General features: G+C 37.4%; 2 protein-coding genes across 3 annotated transcripts in view; one reads left to right on the forward strand and one right to left on the reverse strand.

Annotated features, from left to right (window-relative positions):
• Window positions 1-570: 570 nt before the first annotated feature.
• On the forward strand, window positions 571-15,790 carry LOC124278457 (zinc finger protein ubi-d4-like). 2 transcript variants are annotated; one of them, XM_046714163.1, is made up of 11 exons: window positions 571-622; window positions 1,789-1,952; window positions 2,376-2,495; window positions 3,006-3,047; window positions 4,541-4,743; window positions 5,051-5,129; window positions 5,787-5,915; window positions 10,707-10,832; window positions 11,712-11,824; window positions 12,262-12,343; window positions 12,738-15,790. In XM_046714163.1, exons 1-11 carry the CDS (start codon window positions 588-590, stop codon window positions 12,803-12,805), a joined length of 1,161 nt encoding a protein of 386 aa, XP_046570119.1. In that variant the 5' UTR covers window positions 571-587; the 3' UTR covers window positions 12,806-15,790. The 2 variants fall into 2 exon arrangements, with proteins under 2 accessions (XP_046570119.1, XP_046570120.1); XM_046714164.1 differs by lacking the exon at window positions 3,006-3,047.
• Window positions 15,791-17,556: 1,766 nt separating this feature from the next.
• LOC124278458 (phosphatidylinositol 3,4,5-trisphosphate 3-phosphatase and dual-specificity protein phosphatase PTEN-like) overlaps window positions 17,557-23,053 on the reverse strand; it is a 53,867-nt gene continuing 48,370 nt past the window's right edge. The window contains exons 10-11 of the transcript XR_006899096.1: window positions 21,983-21,985; window positions 17,557-20,502 (exon numbers count right to left, since the gene is read on the reverse strand). The gene's annotated coding sequence lies outside the window, so the exon portion shown is untranslated. The remainder of the gene's footprint in view (window positions 20,503-21,982; window positions 21,986-23,053) is intronic.

Here is a 23,053-nt window from a genome sequence, read left to right on the forward strand (position 1 = left end):
AGGTAACTGTCTGATATTTTTGATGATATTGCAATCATTTCACAAATTCATTGACAATAAGAATTTTAAAAGCAACATCTAGTCACAGGGTGAGGTGAGGTGAGGTGAAATTGGGTTTAACGCCGTGCTTGAGAATATTTCGCTCATATGACGACGTGCTAGTCACAGGGAATCGCTCTAGACCATGCAGTGTCAATTTACCGCGTATGAGTTTTTCGGGATTGTAACGGGAAATACTTAGGTTCATTGTGTCTTTACTCTACACCCCTTCAGTTTTAACATGGGAGCTTTAAACTAGCATATATATGATCCACGTAATAAACTTCGAAGGTTAATTAATCATCGGTTAATTAAAGGGTAATTATGAAACTCTCGAGGTTCCCCCCACAAGTGTTATTATTTGATTGATCATTGTTCTGTAATGGAACCTATTATATAATGAAGCGCATGCCATCATAGACAACAATTTCTTATTTATTGCCTAGAGTATTTCGATTCTCACACTGTTGGCGTCCAGTGTGTTGAATGTCCAACAAAGGGCAGATAACTCTTATCTTCGTGAAAATAGTCATTACAAAGAGTTCAAAATGGCGGCTGTAGATGTATCAGTGTACAAGAAAAGGTAAATATTTCCAATTTAGCCTTTTGGGTCGCTTGCAATTGTGTTTTGGAATCGCATGTAAGGTTAATAATACTGTACAGAAAAGCTTTATGTGAAACAATCTCGATTTCCCGTTGGTATTTGTAGATAAAATATCTTTTCATGTGATCGTCTCTAGACGCGGCTGCCATGTCTGCTCACAATTATTTGTTCAGTGGACAGCGGTGTTTGTTTTGTTTCGAAAACTTCATTTCTGTCTTGTTCTAACATTGCAGTAACACGTTTCTTACATATATTAATTGATTGTCGCCGTCATTGTAAATAAAGTAAGAGAAAAATTCAGCATGAAGACGCTTTTGACTAAATTATGAAGATGGGTGACGCTAGCCACAGTTTGTGTAGACTTGCTGGGGCTCCAAATCGTGAAAAATAGTCCCCCCGACCGATGTTTTGTCGCATTTACGTGGATGGTATAACAAACATAGGTGATAATCTTTACATCATTCTGTTATTTAAACATTTCTTTTGTAAGTGATAATAAAAAAAATGATTTTGTGCGTGCAAGAATTAGATTTAGGCAAAATGATAATTTTATTCTTAAAGCTGACATTTTTGGACAACACATTGAAACATACTTTGTTTTGTCGCATTTACGTGGATGGTATAACACACAAAGGTGATAATCTTTTCATCATTCTGTTATTTTAACATTTCTTTTGTAAGGGATAATAAAAAATGATTTTCAGGGGTGGAAATAACCCATTGCCCAACGCCCGAGTCCAGTGTTTTTTTCTGTCGGGCGAGCAAATTTGTATATCACACTGCACCGGTGTCCAGTTGACTTTCCAATATTAATTATGTTGTTTATTTAAAAAATCAACAAGAAAACAGACCGTATAGTGGAAAAATTATCAGGCAAGTGATTTTACATGTGCCACTGTACCTGAGTACACTAGCAATTTTAAAGTTATTTCCACCCCTGATTTTGTGCGTGCAAGAATTAGATTTAGGCAAAATGATAATTTTATTCTTAAAGCTGACATTTTTGGACAACACACTGAAACATACTTTGTTTTGTACATTTCATAAATTACGTTCAAAAATAAGCAATGCTTGATAGTCATAAATGTTATAAATGCAGAAACTCACATCTAGCCATTGATTGATCTTTCATTTTATCATTTCAGTATGGGAAGTACACAGTTGTACAAGGAGGCCCTGGAACAAACAGCAAGTTTCAACACACGTATGGCCATGGAGCTCAAAATGAGATTACCATTCCTAGATTCACAGACTGGCTTGGCACAGAATCACAGCAACCTGTGGCATCCTTATATGAACAGACAACCAGGTAGTCATGAATTCATTATATATGGAAATACATAGGGGTTCAGGACAGTATACTTGGTACAGGTTCCTGTAACCTTTGCTTATCTTGAGACCACAAAATGACAAACAATGAATCAAGTGGTTGCCATATGAGCTGGGTTTGATTATTGCTCATACATTCAAGCAGCTGGCTCAAGCTTGATTTAGACATATGCTTGCTGGCCATTACAACATTGCTCAAATATTGTTAATGTGTCCAAAAGTCTCATTCACTCTGACCAGTTGGCTCCGAGGCATGACCATGATGATCCACTAAGCTCCAGACATTAAATATGTTCTGATGCAAACAGGATACATATGTTGGTACCAATGATAAATTAAACTTTAAGTTAGACACAAGGTGTTTGTTTGCTGCTGGGTACATTCTACTTGTGATTATTTTCAGGCAATATATATGGTCAAATCTACTCATATCCTGCCAAGCGATGGAAAAAGAAAAAACGCTCATTCTTTGCTGCTGAGGTTCGTCTAGCACGTGCAGGGGACATTGAGATGGGAGAAGCAGGTGAGCTTGACGGTTATATTCTTGATTGCTCAATGATAAATCCAGGTCAACTCACCCCCTGGATATTTTGATACTACATCATAGTCCCCAAAAATGAGTTACCTAACTGCAAAAAGTTGGACTGTAACTAAGTACTGGTTGACCAACCTTGACATTTGACATGCATTACTTATAGAGAAGAAAACAATGCTTTCTTAAATGCATGGTGCTGGGACTCAATCCCAATGTATTAACTCGTTCAGTTCTCTTATGTTCTGTTTGCAAGTCAACCATGACCCATGTTTCTTTTGAAAAGATGTAAGGGCCAGTAAACTAAGAGGTTGTTCTTTGGATGTGGTTGAGATTCATTTAACTATTGTAATGAAAAAGAAACTGTTTAGAAGTCTCTGTTTGAAGGAGTACTATTGTTTTTGTTTGCATTATATCTTGTCTTGTCCACTAACAGTAACTACAACATTTTCAAATCACTGTCTTCCCCGTTTTATTTTGATGTTTTCATCCTACCAACAGCAGTCAACCAAAATAAGTCCACGATCCAAGTAATAAAAAAAGGTTGGCTTTATCTTCATTATGTTCATGAATTTGTTTTGTTACCCGTGTGAAAGAATATAATATGTAATTGATTAGTATCTAACCATGCTAACATTTAGGATTATAATGTTGATCTATGTAACGTAGAATGCACTCTGTATTAATTCCTTATCAACATGATCAACCTGTGTTGGCTCCCATTGAGAAATATGCCGTGTGTTGATTCAGAGACAGGTCCAAATCACCTCAGGTGATTAGCTGACTAGTGAAGCTGGAGTGGTTGGACCCATTGAATATACAGTCTACAGTCATGGGATTGCCCAACCCACACTTGATTCCAGACTGTTGTAGTACTTGTGTGGCTGCAATATTGCCGATGTGAAACGCAATTCACTCATTACACCATGTTCACTCACTTACTCATTCACTGTGTTCACTCACTTCTTCACCGTGTTTACTGACTCACTTCTTCACCATTCACTTGTTAATTGAGGTCATGCACATTAGGTCATGTGCCAATTTTGTCCCATGTACTGTTCATTACCACCAATTAATCATGGGCTTTCTATTAGGAGCTGGGGGCGGTGGGGTAGTCTAGTGGTTAAAGCGTTGGCTCGTCACGCCGAAGACCTGGGGTCGAATCCCCACATGGGTACAATGAGTGAAGCCCATTTCTGGTGTCCCCCGCCACGATATTGCTGGAATATTGCTAAAAGCAGCGTAAAACCAAACTCAGTCAGTCAGTCTATTAGGAGCTGTATTGGTTCATTAAGTATTTGAAAATCAGAATACAGATTTTACTAAGTAGGGATTGTGTGTATTCCTAGGAAAGGGGCCCCAGAACACCCCACACCTATCATTTTGTTATCAAATGCTGAAAAAGGGAACAGGCTGCTTTATATGAATATGACCGATGTAACTGTAATTACGTGACAATGTGAATAGGGTCGTTAATACTTAATATAGAAGAGGTATGTTTGAATCATTTGTTAACAGTTTTATTACTCTTTGAGATGACAATGACACAACATCTAAGATGGCCTTGATCAACTTGGTACCAGTAATGTTTAGAATTGTTATGTTGGGACTTACTGTTGATAATCATATGCCAAATAGTAAATATAGATATTACCAGTGCCTTGAAATGAATATTTATGGCTAGTCCCAAGCCTAAGCCTAGTAAGGTAAGCTTATAATAGTTCATGAAATTAAATTCTCCTGAAATAGTTCAATTAAATTCTCCTGAAAATAACACAAAGATACGTTTGGTCTCAGTCTCAAAAGAGTTATGCACAGACTGAATTTGCTCTTGGTAATGCATGCAAATATAAGCTAGGTAATGCATGCAAATATAAAGCTACAAGTTATGTTACTGCGAGGTGCTCTGACTCCTGATGGTTTCAACTTGTCATGTCCTTCGAAGACCTTCTTTCACTTCATCAGCTTGCTAAACACATGACATCACTAGTGACTAGTGATATGGACATATCTGAGCATGTGTCTATGTATTTCAGACATGCATCAAATAAGTGCAGTGGAGAACCCTGCCCACAGGGGAAAAGAAGATGAGGATGTACTGGAACAGAAGGCTGAGTCCCAGGACCGTTGGTTTGAGGACTTTGATATGCTCAGTGATCCCCCAGATGCTGGGGAGATGGTTGATGATCAGTCAGATATCAGTGATTATGAAGATACAATTAAGAAAAAGAAGAAAAAGGTGAGTGGTTTTTTAGAAAAGTTACATTGACACAGGAAGATTATGGCTGTGTTTCATTTTGTCCCATTTTAGTTGACTAAATAATGAAATCATATAGAGACACCCAGGAAAGTAATGTAAATCAGAGTGCTCTCACAACATCGATAACATTAGACAAGCACAGATTGTTTAAACATTGACAATTCCAAGGCTGAAAAATTCTTTGCATTTAATTAATTATTGTGAAGTTTGGAGTTTATTTCTACTGGTAAGTGTGAGTTATGTTTAGGCCGAGTGTGGGCTGAGTATGTCATGTTTGCTGTTGCAGGGACCAGGACGAGGAAGGAGGAAGAATGTAGACAAAGATTTGATGCCAGAGGAAAAAGATAAACCCTATGTTTGTGAAGGTGAGCACATTCCAAGTGATTACTTGGGTAAGGCATTAATCAGCAGCTGATGGTAAACCACTAGAATGTAAATGTGTGGTCCATCCATTCATTACAGTACGTACGTACCCAGGGGTGGAAATAACCCATTGCCTGACGCCCGAGTCCAGTGTTTTTTCTGTTGGGCAAGCAAATTTGTATATCACACTGTACCGGTGTCAAGTTGACTTTCCAATATTAATTATGTTGTTTATTTAAAAGTCAACAAGAAAACGGCCAGTATAGTGGAAAAATTATCAGGTCAAGTGATTTTACATGTGCCACTGTACCGGAGTACACTAGCAATTTTAAAGTTATTTCCACCCCTGGTACCTACATACATACAGTACGTACCTATGTACCTACCTACGTACATACATACATACATACATACATACATACATACATACATACATACATACATACATACATACATACATACATACATACATACATACATACATACATACATTTTAAACATCATAGCTGTGCTCAAGATTTTGTATCATCAAAGTAGCAAATATCGTCTTTGGGTTTTCTCTTTCCTCATGAAGTTAGATTCTGTTCCACTGCAATCTGTGCTCACTTCAGCAGGACTCCATGGTTGCCCTAATTGAGTGTTTTCTTTGTCCTCTCCAGCATGCGGTGCCCGCTACAAGACCCGGCCTGGTCTGGCATATCACTACACCCACTTCCACAACGGCATGATTGACGAAGACTCCAACACACAATCTCCCAAACCTCAGACTCGTTCCAATGGTAGCAAGTGTGAGTGTGCAATCCGCTTACACAAACCACCTTCGTGTTACCATATCTCAAAACGTTGAAATTATTTCTACATCTTTTGTAACCACTGTAGGTCATAATGCATGTCATTTTTATTACAAGCTGATAATTTGTAGATTTTTTGTTATTTTTAGTAATTTTCAAATTTTGTTTTGTTGACCCCTGTATTATTTTAGATGGATATTTTGCCAGCTTGGCATCTGGATCATGGATGTTGTCAATCTTGCTTATATATAAGTCGACCCCTTGCACTTGGCAGTATACATGCATTCTGGTAGCATCTAGACATTGTTACTATACAGTATGATAGCACATTTCACCATTCTGAATTGTATAACAGATGTGGACAAAATATACTACAATTTATTTAGCCTACAAATGTGTCAATGCCAAACTCGATTGAGGAAATAGTGGTGAAATATGATCATATGAAATGTATTGTGTTGTGTTGATATTTGTTTAAAAGATTATATGCACATACATGTGATAGATCGCAAATGTGAACTATCAACCGTAAGTGTGATGCTTATGCGATATGATGCGATAGATGGTAGTTCATTTTTGCACTGAGGAATGTGTTTGGGATTTATCACCTTTAAGTAGAGTATTTCCATTCTCGTGATTTTAGCACCATTGATGTACAGTAATGTTGATTAGATGATGGAGACAGGTATCCAGATTTATCCTGGTATATGCTAGAATCTCACAGTATTGTTATGCATCATAACCCTAACTGGGGCCCTTGTTCCGCAATGTGATCTTAGCTATACAGATGTGGTGATTCAATGTTAAAGTTTGTGAACGCTACGATCCCATTGTGGAATGGGGGCCTACAGTTTATCTGTTTACCTACCAAATGATGCAAGAATATTTAACGATGTTTGTAACTGTAGTTGCCACCCATGGTGTCTTGGGGTCACCCTGTGTTACTGATGTCCCCTTCACTTTGATATTCCCTGAAGTAACATTCCTTCACTGTTCTGATATATATTATTTGGAACCTCTTTAAACTATCTCATGATCACACCAAATTTGCCACCCAAATATTCTGAATCCTCCCAGTCCAGACCAAACTTGAAACATCCTTGCCATGATTTCAATGACCTTACCCTGTTTGAAATGCCTTGCAATTACAAATCTCCTCATGTGAACTTAACAAGATGTCTTCACTCTAAGTCTCCATGTGTTCAAGATTCCCAACCTGATTTGAAATGTTCCGACCATGTTTGGGAGCTGCCTAGCACTATACCTGTCATGCCTTGTGTGTCCCTACGTATGTGTCTAACAACCCCTAACCCTATAGATGGATATCCACACCTACCTAATACATCAGTAACCGTCCTATGTGTGCCTCTCCAGACTGTGGTGTTATCCCTGTCTCTCACCATTGGTAGCTTGGCAGTGGAATCATAGCCGTCACTCGCTATGCCCACAAGACCTAGGTTTCCTACCTGGGTATATGTGTAAAGCCTTTTGACCACGCAGTCCTGGAGTATTGCTATCATCCAAGCCAGTCTCACCCACAATGTTCACACCAGTTCTGTTCCCACTATAGCCTATTTATGGCGTCACCTTGTCTTATGATTATAGTTTGTTGGGATTCGAGGTCTGAATGAATTTTGACTACCTGCTTGTTGTTGAAGATGATTGATGGTCAGTGTGGCTGTCATGTATACGTTATATGTGAATGGATGGTCTTCTCTCTGCAATGGTCACCATGATTATGTAGATTGTTGCTCTCTCTCCACACTCTCAACCAATGGTTTGTCTCCACTAGGGCCAGTTTCATCTCAAACCCGTGTGATGTTGACATTAAATTAACCAAATTAACTGATACTATTGTCCATTAGCACCAAGTTACCCACTAATCAGCAAAAGCAACCAGATAAAGTTCAGACACGTATACAAAGTGTGCCGTAAGCAGGTTTATATTTGTCAACAATCCGATCTCCATCCTCTGCAGACATTCTGTGAAGCTTGACATTCCTCAGTAGCTCGCTCAGTTCGGGTACCTGTTCTCACAAGTCTCCGGTTCGAAAATGATGTCACATATTTTGGATCTATCACATGTATGGCAGTGTGTGCAACCGTGTTGTGGTAATGTATGCATGTTGCATGATGGGATGTTATGGTTCTGTTGTCATGGACTTATGGCAGGTATAGACTGAATACATTGCCTTTCACATTAAAAGTCACGTAAATCTGAACATACAGTCACAAAAATATCTGAAATTTCCAAATACTGGTTGAAGAAAGAAAACACCCATGCTGTTAAAGCTTTGCTTGTAGCCTAGTCATTGTGGTCTTCTTTGTTAAAGGGTTATGGAAAGATTAAAAGAAATGTAAAGCAGAAATAAAACGCCTTGAATTTTGAAGAAAAAATGACAAACTTTTGTTGATCCTGTCCACTTTCTCTATCATGTTATGATTTCAAATAGGTTGAGTGAACTTGAAAATTATTGTGCAGTGTTGTTTTAAAGGGTGTCACCTAAACAGGTTATCGTTATCACTATACTTTTGCTTTGTTGATATCTGCTGGGCTAACATGGTTATAAATATTTCTCTAATCCTAAGTGCTTGTTGTAATGTCATTGCATTCAATGATATGTTCAAGTGTAATTATTCAATTAATTACTTGAAAATTGTTGATTGCAGATTCTTCTGTGAAGAAGACTCCACACCAAGTTTCATTTAATGAAATCTGCTGAAATTGAAGTGATTTTGCCCTGTCACACCATTTTATTTGGTTCTATAGAATTTGAAAAAATAAACAGTGGGACAGATTAAGGATGAATGGAAATCTGGGATTTGGAGGTTGCCTAATGTCTTGGGTAGTTGCAGGTTGAAGAAGTTGATATTTTTCTTATTTTTTGTTCTTTGAAATGAAGGATTAGATAGAAATTCTTAGCCTTTGATCATAAGTTACCATAAGGGGAAAAGTGTCAGTATTTGTTCTCAAGGATGAAATTTGTACACGTTACTGTAAGACCCATCTGAACATAGTGAAATCTTTCCACAATCCTCCTACTTTATGACGGCCTTAAGCAGCCACGATGTGAATATACATGCCTTATTAGAGGTTAGAATGTAACTGTTGGTGTAGTAGATTGCATGCCCTAGCACCGCAGCATGTTATGGTTAGTTGCACTCGAGCCCACTGCAGCGCAAGTCTCAACCATGTCTGCTTCTCCCGCCCACCTGCTGGTAGAGTTGTCAAGAATGTGCATGCTGGCCCCACCCCCTCCATATCCCTCCTCACCCCCAAGACAGACGCAAGGGTTGGTGACAATATCTGTCTCTCTGATATTATGGTTTTGGATCCCAGCGACTAATCTCTCCTCTAAGTAACTTTTTCTCCGTTTCAGGTGGGTCTATGCGAGCTCACCGTCACACTTAACTTCCCCCACTTATAGCCTCTTCGTGGACTTCTGAATGGGATGTACAGTGTGTGTATAGTTTCTAAAGGGCAACTTTTTTTTTCTCGATTGGATCATTCATCCATTTTTGCTCCTAACATCACCTGGTGATTAAATGTGTGATCTTAATTTTGCTCATTTTTTGGTGGGTTACATGCCAAATGGCTGATGGACTCTACTGAATTTTTGTGGCTGTTTGTCAGAATTTGCTGAATATGCCAAGAATATAAGCTTTTGATTTGCCCACTGCTTAAAGTTTAGCTAGTTGTATGATTTCTTTATTGTGATTAATTTGAAATGCTTGATTGTTTGATTAAACGTAGTTTGCAAATTTTGCATCTTAGTTCTAAAACTTGAATATTCATGATGTTCCAGAATGATCTATGCAACCAAAACATGAGCTCAAGAAGAAAAAGTCATATTTTGACATTCATAAATATGTTCCGCTGTCACCAATTTTTAACTGTCTTAGTCATAACTATAACATGGTCTTTATACATAGATCTAGACTAAAATGTAGTTTTAGAAGTCCTGCTAACTCTTGCATAATCTGTGTATATTTCCTTTTTTTTTAATTGTTTTATTTACCAGAATATATTCAGTGTTTTTCTGTATGTGTTCAACGTTGATATCAAAGTGCCTACTTTCATTAATGTAACATGGTGTGGACTTTTCTTCACTCAGTAGATCATGAGAGGGTTTCACAAGCTTTTTCAAAGGTGGTAGAAGGTCCTCTAGCTCTTATACCAACAGCTTTCATTATATTGTTAGGGTGAGGATGATCTGTGTTCCTGGGCAATTTGGCAACAACACTTTTGTCTGTATATTGAAGTTGGGTAGTTTGGCAGTTCATTTTTTGTTGTTGAATGAATGAGACTTGAATTTTTTTATTTTATACAATCGTGAACATTCTTTTCTAGATAGTTTTAGTTATAATTCCATATGACAAGACAGTCTGTTGCTGATAGTTATTCTTCACTGAATATTGGAATAGTTTTGATTATCAAACGTAATGATACTCTTGTCACCAGTAAGATTAAGTTATGAAAAATGAACTATTGTTTGGATCAAAGATTTAAAGTTATTTTAAATTTGATCCTTATGTGACAAAGTGTACATAACAGACCAGTGCTGTGATAATCCTAATATATTTAGCCCCTAGATAGCTGGTATCTAGGTCCAAATTTGACAAAGTGTCCTTATTGCTATGACTATGTTCTTACATTGATAAAATGGGGCTTGTCGTAGATTTAAGTCTTTGGGATATTGGGTGTAGACTGTGAAAATGTTCTTGAAGCTGTCCTCTGCTGGTCAAGCCTCCATGTTGGACTGACTCCTGCTGTGGGATGTGTTACAGGTAAAAATGCTGATGGGAAGGCAACTGCTAATAACTATTGTGACTTCTGCTTGGGAGATGCTGCAGACAACAGGAAGACAAAACTACCCGAGGAGCTGGTGTCTTGCAGCGATTGTGGCCGTTCAGGTAACACAGACTTTCTAGCCATGCACTTTTTAGTTGTCTTATTCAACCTTCTTCATGGTCAGATATATGGAGTGTCCGCCCCAGAGTGAAACCTTGGTTTGGTCTGAGTCATAACAAAAGACATTAAAAAATGATATTTGATGTTTCCCTCCTTGGCAATTGAGATTAAGGGTAGTAAGCATGGACTGACATTGGTGTGTTGGTATACTGTGTCTTGGTTAAGTATGTCTGATAAATTGTGTCATTATGTCCGTGGGCTAGCTCTCTAAAGCTGGCATTAGTCCAGACTAATACAAACTCACACATGCACACAGACATATGCATGTACATCCGTATGTGAGTGCAGTAATCTTGCACACAATGTTAAACCATGAAACTCAGCCTATTTAAACTTATACACTTAGCCAGTTCATAGCCTTCTGATGAATCGATTTAGTTCAAATAAATAGTTCCATCTCACACTAGATCACTGGATGCCTAAAATGAGTGAACAATTGATGTACACCTTGTTTTATCACATTTCTGTGTTAAACCCAACCTGATACAGTCTATGCATTATGTATATTAGCCAATGGTGCATTCTGTACCTGTTCATGATATTTTAATGTGTATTTCTCATGTAGGTGTAAAGTTTTTCAGCATTGATGTCCATTACGAAGCCTAGATCCGACTTATTTACAGACACATGTCATCACCCCATTTAGATCGATGTTCATGCTGTTGATCCCTGGATTGTCTGGTCCAGATCCGATTATTTACAGACCGCCACCATATAGCTGGAAAATTGCTGAGTGCGGCGTAAAATTCAACTCACTGACTCACTCAATCCTTTGCACTAACTATTGACATGTATGTGACCAGCTCTATGTTTGTCTGCAGGTCACCCAACATGTCTCCAGTTCACAGCCAACATGATCATATCAGTGAAGAAGTACCCCTGGCAGTGTATAGAGTGCAAGTCATGTGGACTGTGTGGGACCTCTGATAATGATGTAAGGGATGAAGCTGCTCAGATACCTTTATATAATGCAACTCAAAACAACTTAAAGATCACATCATTTTTACACATTTGACTATAGTTGATCTAATCATGCCATCAGTGTTTTCAGGGTGTATGAATTGTATTAACTTGAATAAATCAATGAATACAATGTAAATTTTATTCATGTTTTTCCTGTCAAATATTGCAAGGGAGATAACTCTTGTTTATAGAGTTACAGACCTTTGATGCCATGACAACTAAGCATTTGGTTTCAATTCAGATATTTTGAATGCATTTCAGATAGTTCTTTCATGGCATTAACATAATTAAAAAGATCTGAAATATTGGTATATAATAAACTTTTAAAATTAATCCAGGAAGAATATTTCAAAATTGACACTGTTGTGTGTCCCACATGAGTTCAGCGCTTTGTTTTGACCATTTCAGGATCAGTTGTTATTTTGTGACGACTGTGACCGAGGCTACCACATGTACTGTCTCACACCACCTCTCACTGAACCTCCCGAGGGTATGTGTACTCTACAAACTACTGGGCTGTGGGGTAGCCTAGTGGTTAAAGTGTTCGCTTATCATGCCAAAGACCCGGGTTCGATTCCCCACATGGGTACAATGTGTGAAGCCCATTTCTGGTGTCACCCGTCGTGATATTGCTGGAATATTGCTAAAAAGCAGCGTAAAACTAAACTCACTCATTCACTCTACAAACTACTAGAAATAGGCTTGCAGGCAGAACAAGTTCCCAATGTGTAAAGAATGAAAGTCAAGTGCACACTTATCTGTTTACCAGTGTAAAAGTAATGTAAAAACAGCTGTGACAACTGATTATTTTGTTGTTGTTACATTATGTTTTAGAGAGATGTTAAACCAGGCTTGCTGTCTCACTGTTGTTGTGTCTGTTGCAGGTAATTGGAGCTGTCACTTGTGTATTGAAGAGTTCCACGGGGGTAAGAAGCCTGCTGGCATGCAGTGAGGACCACACCTCGGTTGTTCTCAGGGCTGACAGTGGGACTTCACAGTGGGAACTTAGCATTTATCATATCGGGTCAAGATCTCTCATGCACAAGAAACATGCATCAATGCATTCGAGCTTAGCTTTGTGCAGATGTTACACGTGTAGAAACTGCTATCACTGTCATCTCAAAACCTTTACAATAAGAAGGAAGTTGATATCCAGTCAAGCATAGGTGGTACTCGGGTGTCATGGCATAACAACACAGTAGGGTACCGCAGTACTCATTTACCAAGATCCATACACAGGAGTTGCACCGTAACTGTCCAAACTGTGATGATCAAAATGATTCATAACTGCGTGGTGCCCTCGTGGCAGGATTGTGTCTGATTGATGTATTCTGATACATTCAAAATTGCTGCTGTATCATTTCAACCCAGGATGGCATCATCACAGATACATCGTTGCCATCTACAACATCACAAAGAGATTTGCCAGACACCCTGGGGTATCATAGTGGCAAAGCATTCCCATCTAAATGTCGAACCAACTTGTACATTATCTTGTTCATATTCTCTTTCTTTTGTCTATAGACTGTATAGTGCCTTTAATGCTTGTGTTATTCAGGAATTGTTCTTGGTATTGTCCTTTTCCTCTTCCTTACCATAATAGGCAGTCACATGGTGACTAGTGCCAGGATAATGTACCGATGACTCTGAATAATGTAAGGAACCATATGATCAGTGTTACAAATGGTATTTTAATGTTTCTGCACTTTTTCATGAAAACAAGAGAGCACATATATTTTGAAACTGTGGTCACGGAACTGTGTTCCACTTTGAAGTGGAAATTGCAATGAGCTACTCATAAAAGGTGTTTACAAAACAGTTGCCGGTGAACTTTTATCTGAAAATGATGGTATTGTCATCAGTGATCCATGTAATAATGTTTGTCATTTTTAGTATTGTTTAGTAGCACCTGACTAAAATGATTTCAAAATCATCACCTACAAACATGTCAAAAGCAGCTTTTTCTATAAGGACTTCAACTGATAACTGCTGATGAACACTGATGAAATCTTTCTGATTTTGTCTTATCACCAGTACTTAATTTGGCATGAAATGAGAAAGTGTTGACACAAGACTGTCTCTGTGAGGGAATATTCTACTCTGTAGACATACTGTATGGTGGAGCTATCAGTCAACTTGGTGTATGATATATTCGAGTAGAAATACTTTTGTTACTTTGACATTTTGCTGTTCACATAAGGGATGAATATATAACCAATGGTGGGGCTTGGAATTGAGCACTTGTGGTTCATTTCATTGTTTGTCATTGCCATTCAATCATTTATTCAGTATTCAGGTCTCCCGCCCAAGTAAAGTAACACAGTGAAAGTGTTTTCAACATGCGTACAACAGCAAATATTTACTATTGTGAAGATGATAGATTAATGACACAGTTGACTGTACCTAAAAAGAGCCACTGTCATGAAGAGATGTAGTTGGGGATCATTTGTGCAATATTTTATGATTTGCAAAGATCTAATAGATTATTTTTATACAAATGACAAGAATTCAGTAATGCAACGATGAGATTAAATCAAAATAGGATTTGTTGTTCAGATTGTGCCCTCTGGATATTTTTGAAAGATTTATGTAGTCTTTATAGTGCCTGGTTATGTTTAACACCTGATCTGTACAGCAAACTTTGGCTCAACAAAGAAAATGCCTCTCCAAGGAAAAATGAGATAACAGTATTGTTAGAAAGACCCCAGTGAAAAGAGAAGTTTAGCTGTTGCTGGAAAATGACTTGTTCGAATTTAATGTTGATTTGTTTTGTATACCATTGTGGTTTGTTTTCAATGGTTTACAGTTTACAGAATTTAGGCTTACTAATTCAGGTAGGTAGGTTGAAAAAATTAAATTATCTTGATTCCAATTTTCAAATGTTTTTATGCTTCTTTCAGTTTGTTATAGTATATCCTTGTCAGTATTCTAATTAATTGGATCCACACTTTTTGTTCAATAATGATACATTTCACAAAGGTCCAGTGCACTGTATTCCTTCCCCTTGCCTGTATCTTCTGATTGTAGCTTCAAATTCTGATTTAATGAGCCTTGGTCTACCTGCACTACACCTCTGTGCTTGGACAGATTTGATAACCTCTACGACTTCCACCACGTAAGGCTCATCACAAACATATTTCACTGTGGTGTGAAATATCATTCAAAAGTAGCAGTATACCAGTTCATTGTTTGCTTTGTATAGAAAGGGCTAATGGACATTGAATTTGTCCAAGTTCAATGGGAGACCCTCCTATGACACATTATCAATTTGATTTAAACTTCACACGTGTTCATTGTAGGAGACTTTACCAAACAGGGTTTTTTTAGTCCTTGTAAATATGCTTTTATGAAGCGCATTCTGAACTTTCCATGCTATTTGAATCTCTGATTCAGAGGTAAATTTAGTATCCAGAATTTTGAATCTTAACTCTTCATAAGATTCTTTGCATGGGTCAAATAGTTAATGCCTTATCTGCAAATAACCACATGGTATGGCTGTGAATTGGTTGAAGTGGCACTATTTCCTATTTGATCACTAAATGAGTACGTGCAGTGGCTTAAAAATATTGTTACTAAGTGATTTGGAAGTTTCAGATCATGTTTCAAAAGCTGCAATGCTGTACTTAAATTCTATTTCTGAGTAATTATTTCATTGTTCCCTCCATTCTAGGGTGTAGTTGAAGTTACAGTAGCATGGAATGTTGAAGATGTGATGGATGTCCAGGTTGGGTTTTGCCAAGAGATTCTTTCAGGCCAGTAAGGCAGCTGACAGTCATGTCTGTTGTTTATTTCATTAAATCAGCATCATTTATAAATCACTTAGCATATTACAGTTTGCAAACAAGAAAGGTGCTCGTCAGTTTCACATTATTGTAATCATTGTCCATCTGTCACCGTTTGTGCATAATCAGCAACATTAAAGATCACAGTGAAAGAACTACTTTGTTTTGTTTTGTATTTCATTGTTATTGTCAAAGGTCACATGTTAAGGATAGTGGTTAATTGTTCAGATTTTGTTTCTCTTATGATGTGATATTCTAAAGTGTTTAATGAAAATACAAAGAACAAGTGATGAATTTGTTTTGGCCTGTGTCTGGCAAATGAAGGGCACTGGATGGAGTAATCTTTTCATCCTTATATTAGTAGAGATCCCAATCTCTCCCAATTCCTCAGACATCAAGGCAAGACAATTGTAGGATGTGGGGAACTCGTAATCTTGTGTTTTCTAGAAATACAGAAGAATTCTTGGAAGAAGTACTGATGATGCACCTCAATGGAGTTTTCTATAGGTAAATGGGTTTCTGGGGTGTATGATGTGGCCGAGCAGGCTATTAATAAGGCTAAAATCACAAACATTATGGTCCTACCACATGTCAACTAAAAGAAGTGAGATGCATGCTACTGTCAGGACAGTTATCATCAACACACACCACAAAACCACTGGATTTAAATACTGATTCTTCGTATTTCTTCCCACCAAAGAGCACCAGAAATTGGTTTCTATTTGAACACCTTACTTCAGGAGACAGCTGAGAGGCAACACTGACTGATAAAAGTATGTTATTTTAGTTCTTGTTTGATAAGGATGTCAACTGTTAAGGTATTAACAAAGATTTTTCAGGGAAATGTAACGAGTTTAGTACTAGTTACATTTCCTTAAAAAGTATGAATAGTTAACAACTGATAGTCATTCAATTGCCAGCAAGGTGACACAGACACACCATTAATTCACACAGTGAATGACATTTGTAATTCCACCAAATTTGGGGCTTTTCAGAGAATTCTAAAGTGATTTCTTTCATGAATTCTGAGTTGCTTGGTTCAAAGTCTTCCAAGAACGCTGATATACAATTTCTGTACTTTTAGATTACATTGATTATACTTTGAGGATTCATAAAAGTACCTTCCTCCATCACCCATGAATACATCAGACCAATATTTGTTGTTATTTTAAACCAATGAATCCAGACTGGTTTCAGCAAGAGAGAACCAGTAAGTGCTCTCACAAAACTGCTCTGGTCACATCACACAAACAGTAATGTGTCTGCTTACATGTGAGATAGCCTTGTAGTGACATGTATTGAGGCGTTGAGGCATGTACTTACATGTGCCATAGCCTTGTGACATCTGCTGACGTGTGTGTGGTCGTCATATGAGCGAAATATTCTCAAGCACGACGTAAAACCCAATTTCACCTCACCTCACCTGCTGACATGTGCCATAGCCTTGTGACATCTGCTGACGTGCCAAAGCCTTGTGACGTCTGCTGACATGTGCCAAAGCCTTGTGACATCTGCTGACGTGCCATAGCCTTGTGATGTCTGTTCACATGTGCCATAGCCTAGTGACGTCTGCTGACACGTACCATAGCCTTGTGACGTGTGCTGACATGTGCCATAGCCTTGTGACGTCTGCTGACGTGTGCCATAGCCTTGTGACGTCTGCTTAGATATGCCATAGCCTTGTGACATCTGCTGACACATGCCATTGCCTTGTAGCATCTGTTGATCTGCTTTAATGACAGGCAGCAGTCGGACCATCACAAATCTATATTACATAGTTATCATCAGAGGTCATCTCATTTCCATCAGCAACCTTCAAGATTCATGCTAACCAGTCCAAGAAAACCAAATTACAAACCTTTGACCACACGCATCTCACACATAAATCTTTAAATCAGGGAAAGCACAACATGACATGTTCTTATGAAAATATCATTTATTACATTGAACCATGATAGTTGTTTAATCAACAAGTTGGTGGTCTGTGACGTTCCTCCAAAGACAGTAGGCCACAGAATGTCATTGCAGCATCCAGACACGGATGGCCTATGACTGTTCCGACAAGTTAAAGTCTTACAGTCAGTGAAAGGGCACACTCTGTTCATACACAGTCTCAATATCACCATTTGCCTACATCTTCATAACTAGGAATATTTCAACAATTGTCAAAATGGACAAAATGGCCACACATTGGAAGAGGCTTGAAGTTCAGTACTCAAGGTGCTAAACCTGGTGGCTACTTTGAGTACTATGTGTGCCTTTCATAAAGCATTAGTGTTGAGTGTATCTGAATGTATAAAAACAAGGGTAAAACAAAACACTATTTAATTCCATAGAGTACCTGACTGCTGAAGCATAGTTTGGTCTATGCCCATTGTTAGGTTGTTCAAAAAGTGGGCAATGGAAGTACCCACAGTTTGTGGATATTTCATCGAAGCATTTCCAATTTCATGATTCATGATCGAGATTATGACTTCAAACTTCAAATCTCATGCGAGTGTTGAGACTTAGTTTAAGGCAGTCTTAGTTTGCTGACAAAAATAGACACTCAAGACTTCAATAGATTGGCAAACCTTTGTCATACATCCTCCTCCACAAGCACATCAAAGGTAATATGCATGAAGAAATATTTTTAACAAAACTTAGCTTCAGTGATACATATTCTTGAAGGTATAAAAATGAAATCCTGAAACCCTGGTATCTACCTTCACTGTTTGGGAACATCAGAGGGCAATCGAACCGTCCCAGTGACTTGTTGCTCACAAAGTTTTCAGATCTGGACATTTTCACCTGGATTGTACAATCTGGATTAACAGACATTCACTGTACAACAGGATATGCCATGAGCAAAATGATGTAACAATCTTTGACAAATTTTCAGACAGTTTTCCATTCTCTGTACAACTTGAACTTTCTGTGACTTTTAAGGACTCGGGAGATAGATCTGTAGGAATCTTGTTCCAGCTAGATCTCTAGAACTCAGCTTGTTGCTAGAACTCTCCCTGATTACCAGGTACTCGTTTGTATTGGGCATATTATTGTAAATATGGTAATTATGTTACACTGATGGACTAGAGATCCTGTTTGTGTCGACAACTGCACAAACAAACATTTGTGGAATATTGTACAAGATTTCTGACTTGGTCATACATTACACCTTCAATACTTTTAAGTACAAGCAAAAAAAAAAACCTAAATGGAACAGTAACAAGATTCTTGGAAAACGATGGTCTGGGTTCATGAAGGTGATGATTGTGTTATCTACTGAATCATATACTACTAAGAAAGAAGTAAAAGAACAACTGATTCTTTCCTATTACTATAGGTAACCTGCCATGCCATGACTGATTCCCTCTGGTAATTTGAAAGATTCTGAACTATGAAGCACAATAACATTCACATTCATAAACTCAGATTTTTGTGACTTCTACTGCAAAAACAGTTCAGAAGACTTCGCAGAAAAATTTGTTCCCATCATGAATGCATCTGTACTAGCAAAGTGAACACAAAACAGAAGTATAGACGGTAAATTTGCAAAGTTCTGAAGACAGTTACACAATATGGTTCAAAACAGTATTGAGTCCAGATTTGTTCGTTGATGTCATTATTTTCTGAAAACTAAATAATGCTGAGAAATTGTCAGCATATTTCTAAACCTCAAAAGGCACTGACATCTATTCTCTACTAAGAGAAATAATAGATTTGGGTTAATGAAAAGAAAGCAGCAATTTTCTTCCACCTTCACACTAAACTAGTGGCAAGTGGCAATAATGCACCAAAACCATGTCAATACTGATTGTGTAACAACTGCTCAGTGTCAGGAATATGCTCAAAAAGGTTATTGGGGTGTTTCTTGTTTTAACTCCAGTCAAAATATTTCACTTTTCACCTCCTGCTGAACCAATTAACTTATTCAAAAATTAAAAAAATCTTTGAAATAGGTAATTTTATTTATTTATATTTTTTAAATTACAAAAAAATAATTACATATGAAAAATATCTTTGAAATGGGTAACTGAATAAATTAACCTGCCTTTTCTCCCTACTTTTTTTTACATTCTGCCTATATATATTTTGGCCCCCTATATCATCCAGAAAGGGGTGTTGGGAGGTAGAATCTGTTGAAAACATCTTTAAATAAGAGATGTCCAACTGACAACTGCCTATCCAATTGTGGTAGAATCAGTTCCTGTGGCTTGGGTACACGTAACTCGTCACTGTCATAGTAGAGATGCATTCACGAGGTGTCAAGCTCTGGGTTTATGGTTTCCTTCACACAAAGCAATTAGCTATACCATAAAACATGAGAACAAATTAAAAACATTTCTCAAACTATGCACTGATAATGATACTTGCTCAACAGTTTGCCGCTCGTCAGGAAACATTCATAAAAACAATATAAATGTACATTCCTAGATACACAACTATATTACAAACAGTCAGATTGTGTAATAAGGTTGTACGATGGAGTGTCCACATTGCCACAACACCATATCCACCAAGCAATGGCTCCCTTCAACTTATTCTTACTTTGCGTACCAAATTTATTGGTAAGGAAAATGTTTCTTCATCACTGACGCAGAAATAGCTCTGCTCCACCTGAAATATATCTTTAGGTAGGCTGTTTCATGTATGCAAATCATGAAAATGTCTGTTCCATTACTGTTCAAATATAACTTAAGGCCAGACTAATCTTATATTTTGTTATACGGATCTACCAGTCGTAATTTTTCAAGAACAAGAAAAATATTAAAATTAATTTTCTCCGCTCAAAAATAAAATCCTAATGTCAATGTGATATGAGAAAAATACTCTAGGAATCAGTGTGAAACCTGAACTCATTCAACCTATTTTAAGTTGATATAAACTTCCCCACCCTCCACACATTTTAGGTTTTCTGAAGACAAAAATCTGTAACACAAGAAATAAAATGGGTCGGTCTAATTGGGGGAAAAAAACAAACAAAACATGCTTAAAGATGCATAATATTGACATTTTCTTGTCTTGAGGCAAATACAATGTATGTCATTTCTCTCCTGTCAACAATAATCACAATACCCTCATTCAAATCTGTGGCCAGTTACTTACATTCTCAATTATACTACTCAAAACAAGTAAGGACCACCATTCTTTAATATTAACATGGTTAATCTGCAGTTCTTAACTTCTAATGAGTAGTATAGTTTGGTGTATCCCTATACCAGCCTAATGCTGGTGCTCTGTGTCAGAACTAAGATGTGAGCTCCATTATATGAATTTACCCAGATTGACGCCAAGTTGCATGTGACCGTACTTTATTGTAACTAGTTGTGTAGCGAGTACTACCAACACAAGAATGAAGAACATGCAGTGCCTGGTGGACATGATGTGATTGGCTTGTTCCACTGAAGACATGGTATTTACAATCTATGTACACAACAAACTATACAAACAATAACGATATGAGTAGTATTTGGAGACAGTGAAATCGACATGTCTTAGGCCACACACAAGCCAATGTCCGAGTGAGCATATCACTCACTATAGAGATACTGTAATTGTCTTAACAACATAAACTAGGGGATTGGTTGAGGGCAACTAACACTGGGACTGCAGGAGATGAATTAATTATTATACATAACTAAAACAATGCAAGCTGCGCAAGTCACGTTTGATTCTGAATTTGTGAAATTTGCATTTGTTTCAGCTCCTACAAAAAAAAAATGAGGTAATTTCATTTTGTGAAAAATAATAAAAAATTAAAAAATCAATCTGTTAACTAGGACTCCACTTAAGGATGTACCTTTGCCTACTACATCTGTCATGCACACATTTACCCAAAATATATAAAGTTTTAACACCTAAGCAGGGAATACAAGTTGTTATAGACATGTCACACTGTATCACACACGCTGTAACACGTATAAAAATACTTATACTGATTCACTGTAAGTCTGTACGTTTTCCTGAATCAGCATTTTTTGACATCTTGGAAGAGGTATTGCCAGTGGCCCTGTGAAACACAGTTTCATCTTTCAACTTAAAATATACCTTTTGAAACAATGATATACCTGTGTGGACGATTTAGTATGAAAGAATGAATTCAATACATAGTAACCATATTAATTTTATACATATCTTTAGCGCCCTGGGGGTTTGACCAAGTCAGAGACAAAAGGGGGTAAATTATTTATATCTACGTTGGGAAAAAAAATAAGGGAACACCACTTCATGGCAGTGTTCCTGTATTTATTCTCAGATTTCCTCCCACAAATCTGTTCAAAGCTGGTGATGAAAACTGGAAAATATTAAAGAAACGCTTGAATTTTCTTGTGTTCCTTTATTTGTTTCTCTCAGTATATATAAACCAACTTGAACAGGAGGATCTCATGATTTGGATCTGTTCACAAAGATTACTCAGGGTTCCTTACAAATTTTTAGTCTTATACATATGATTATATCTGTCCAACTCAATCAAATCATTATTTGATTAAACAAATCCATGACATTGTTCTTAAATTTAATTTTCTAGACAGAGGAGTAGAAAGGGTTATTTTCTGACGAGACGAAGATGGATCACTTGTACTGTGGTAGTAGAGTACATGAGGAGGGGTTTATGAAGCGAGGGGTGCTAACCACACCAAATATGGCAGTTGAAACTACCTGAAGCATGACATTTATCACAATGCAACTCACTACCTGAAAACCAAATAATATTCACACCCTCGTGCTGTGCTAGCATGCAGCATGGCCTCATATTAACTGTTTCAACATCTTCTGTGCCAATACTTTTTCAATTTCCATTTACAAGCTGACAGCTATTATAAATATCTTTTACACTCTGCACCAAATTAAAGCCAGAAATGGTCTAATACACAAACACAAAGTACTTCTACAAACACCTTTGAAAGTGACGAAGTATTAGTTCCTGCTGACGTAACATGGGCTCAGTCTGACCTAACACTGGCTCCCCTTTTCACAGCCACATATCACCCAAAACCAGCCTACATTTACATAACAAGAGTCCAGGGTGATGAACAAGGTACTGCATTTACAACCATTGTTGGTTGACCAGCTTCTCTTAAATATAATATCTAAGGTCCTAATGCTGTGATTATTGAAGTGTAACCAACACACATTGAATTTTTTGCTGTGAAAGTGTGTAAATAGTGAGATTCTGAGATTTTTGATATGGATGTAATTTATTAAAGCTTCTTAAATTCTCATCAATATTATATTTTTTTATTAGTTACGAGATAGTGTTAGTCACTGCTTTTGAACTACCTCTGAAATTGACCAATTACCCTGTTAAGTATGTCTCTTTGTGTCTGTCAAGAAATGACTCACTTCACTACAAATGTAACAAAAAATACGCAACATGAAATGCTCTGCTGTGAAACGTTTTTTGATCTGAGTTGTTAAAATATTGATATCTTCAT

Source organism: Haliotis rubra, unplaced genomic scaffold (assembly GCF_003918875.1).
Source record: "Haliotis rubra isolate DU_JTF1 unplaced genomic scaffold, ASM391887v1 Scf237, whole genome shotgun sequence".
NCBI classification, from domain to species: Eukaryota; Metazoa; Mollusca; class Gastropoda; order Lepetellida; family Haliotidae; genus Haliotis; species Haliotis rubra.

Bases quoted from the DNA above. Each gene is read 5' to 3' on its own strand.
- LOC124278457 (XM_046714163.1), top strand. From the start codon at position 588: ATGGCGGCTGTAGATGTATCAGTGTACAAGAAAAG. The intron at 2,496-3,005 runs GTGAGCTTGACG...TCCTACCAACAG, and splicing joins CATTGAGATGGGAGAAGCAG to CAGTCAACCAAAATAAGTCC. The intron at 12,344-12,737 runs GTATGTGTACTC...TGTCTGTTGCAG, and splicing joins TCTCACTGAACCTCCCGAGG to GTAATTGGAGCTGTCACTTG.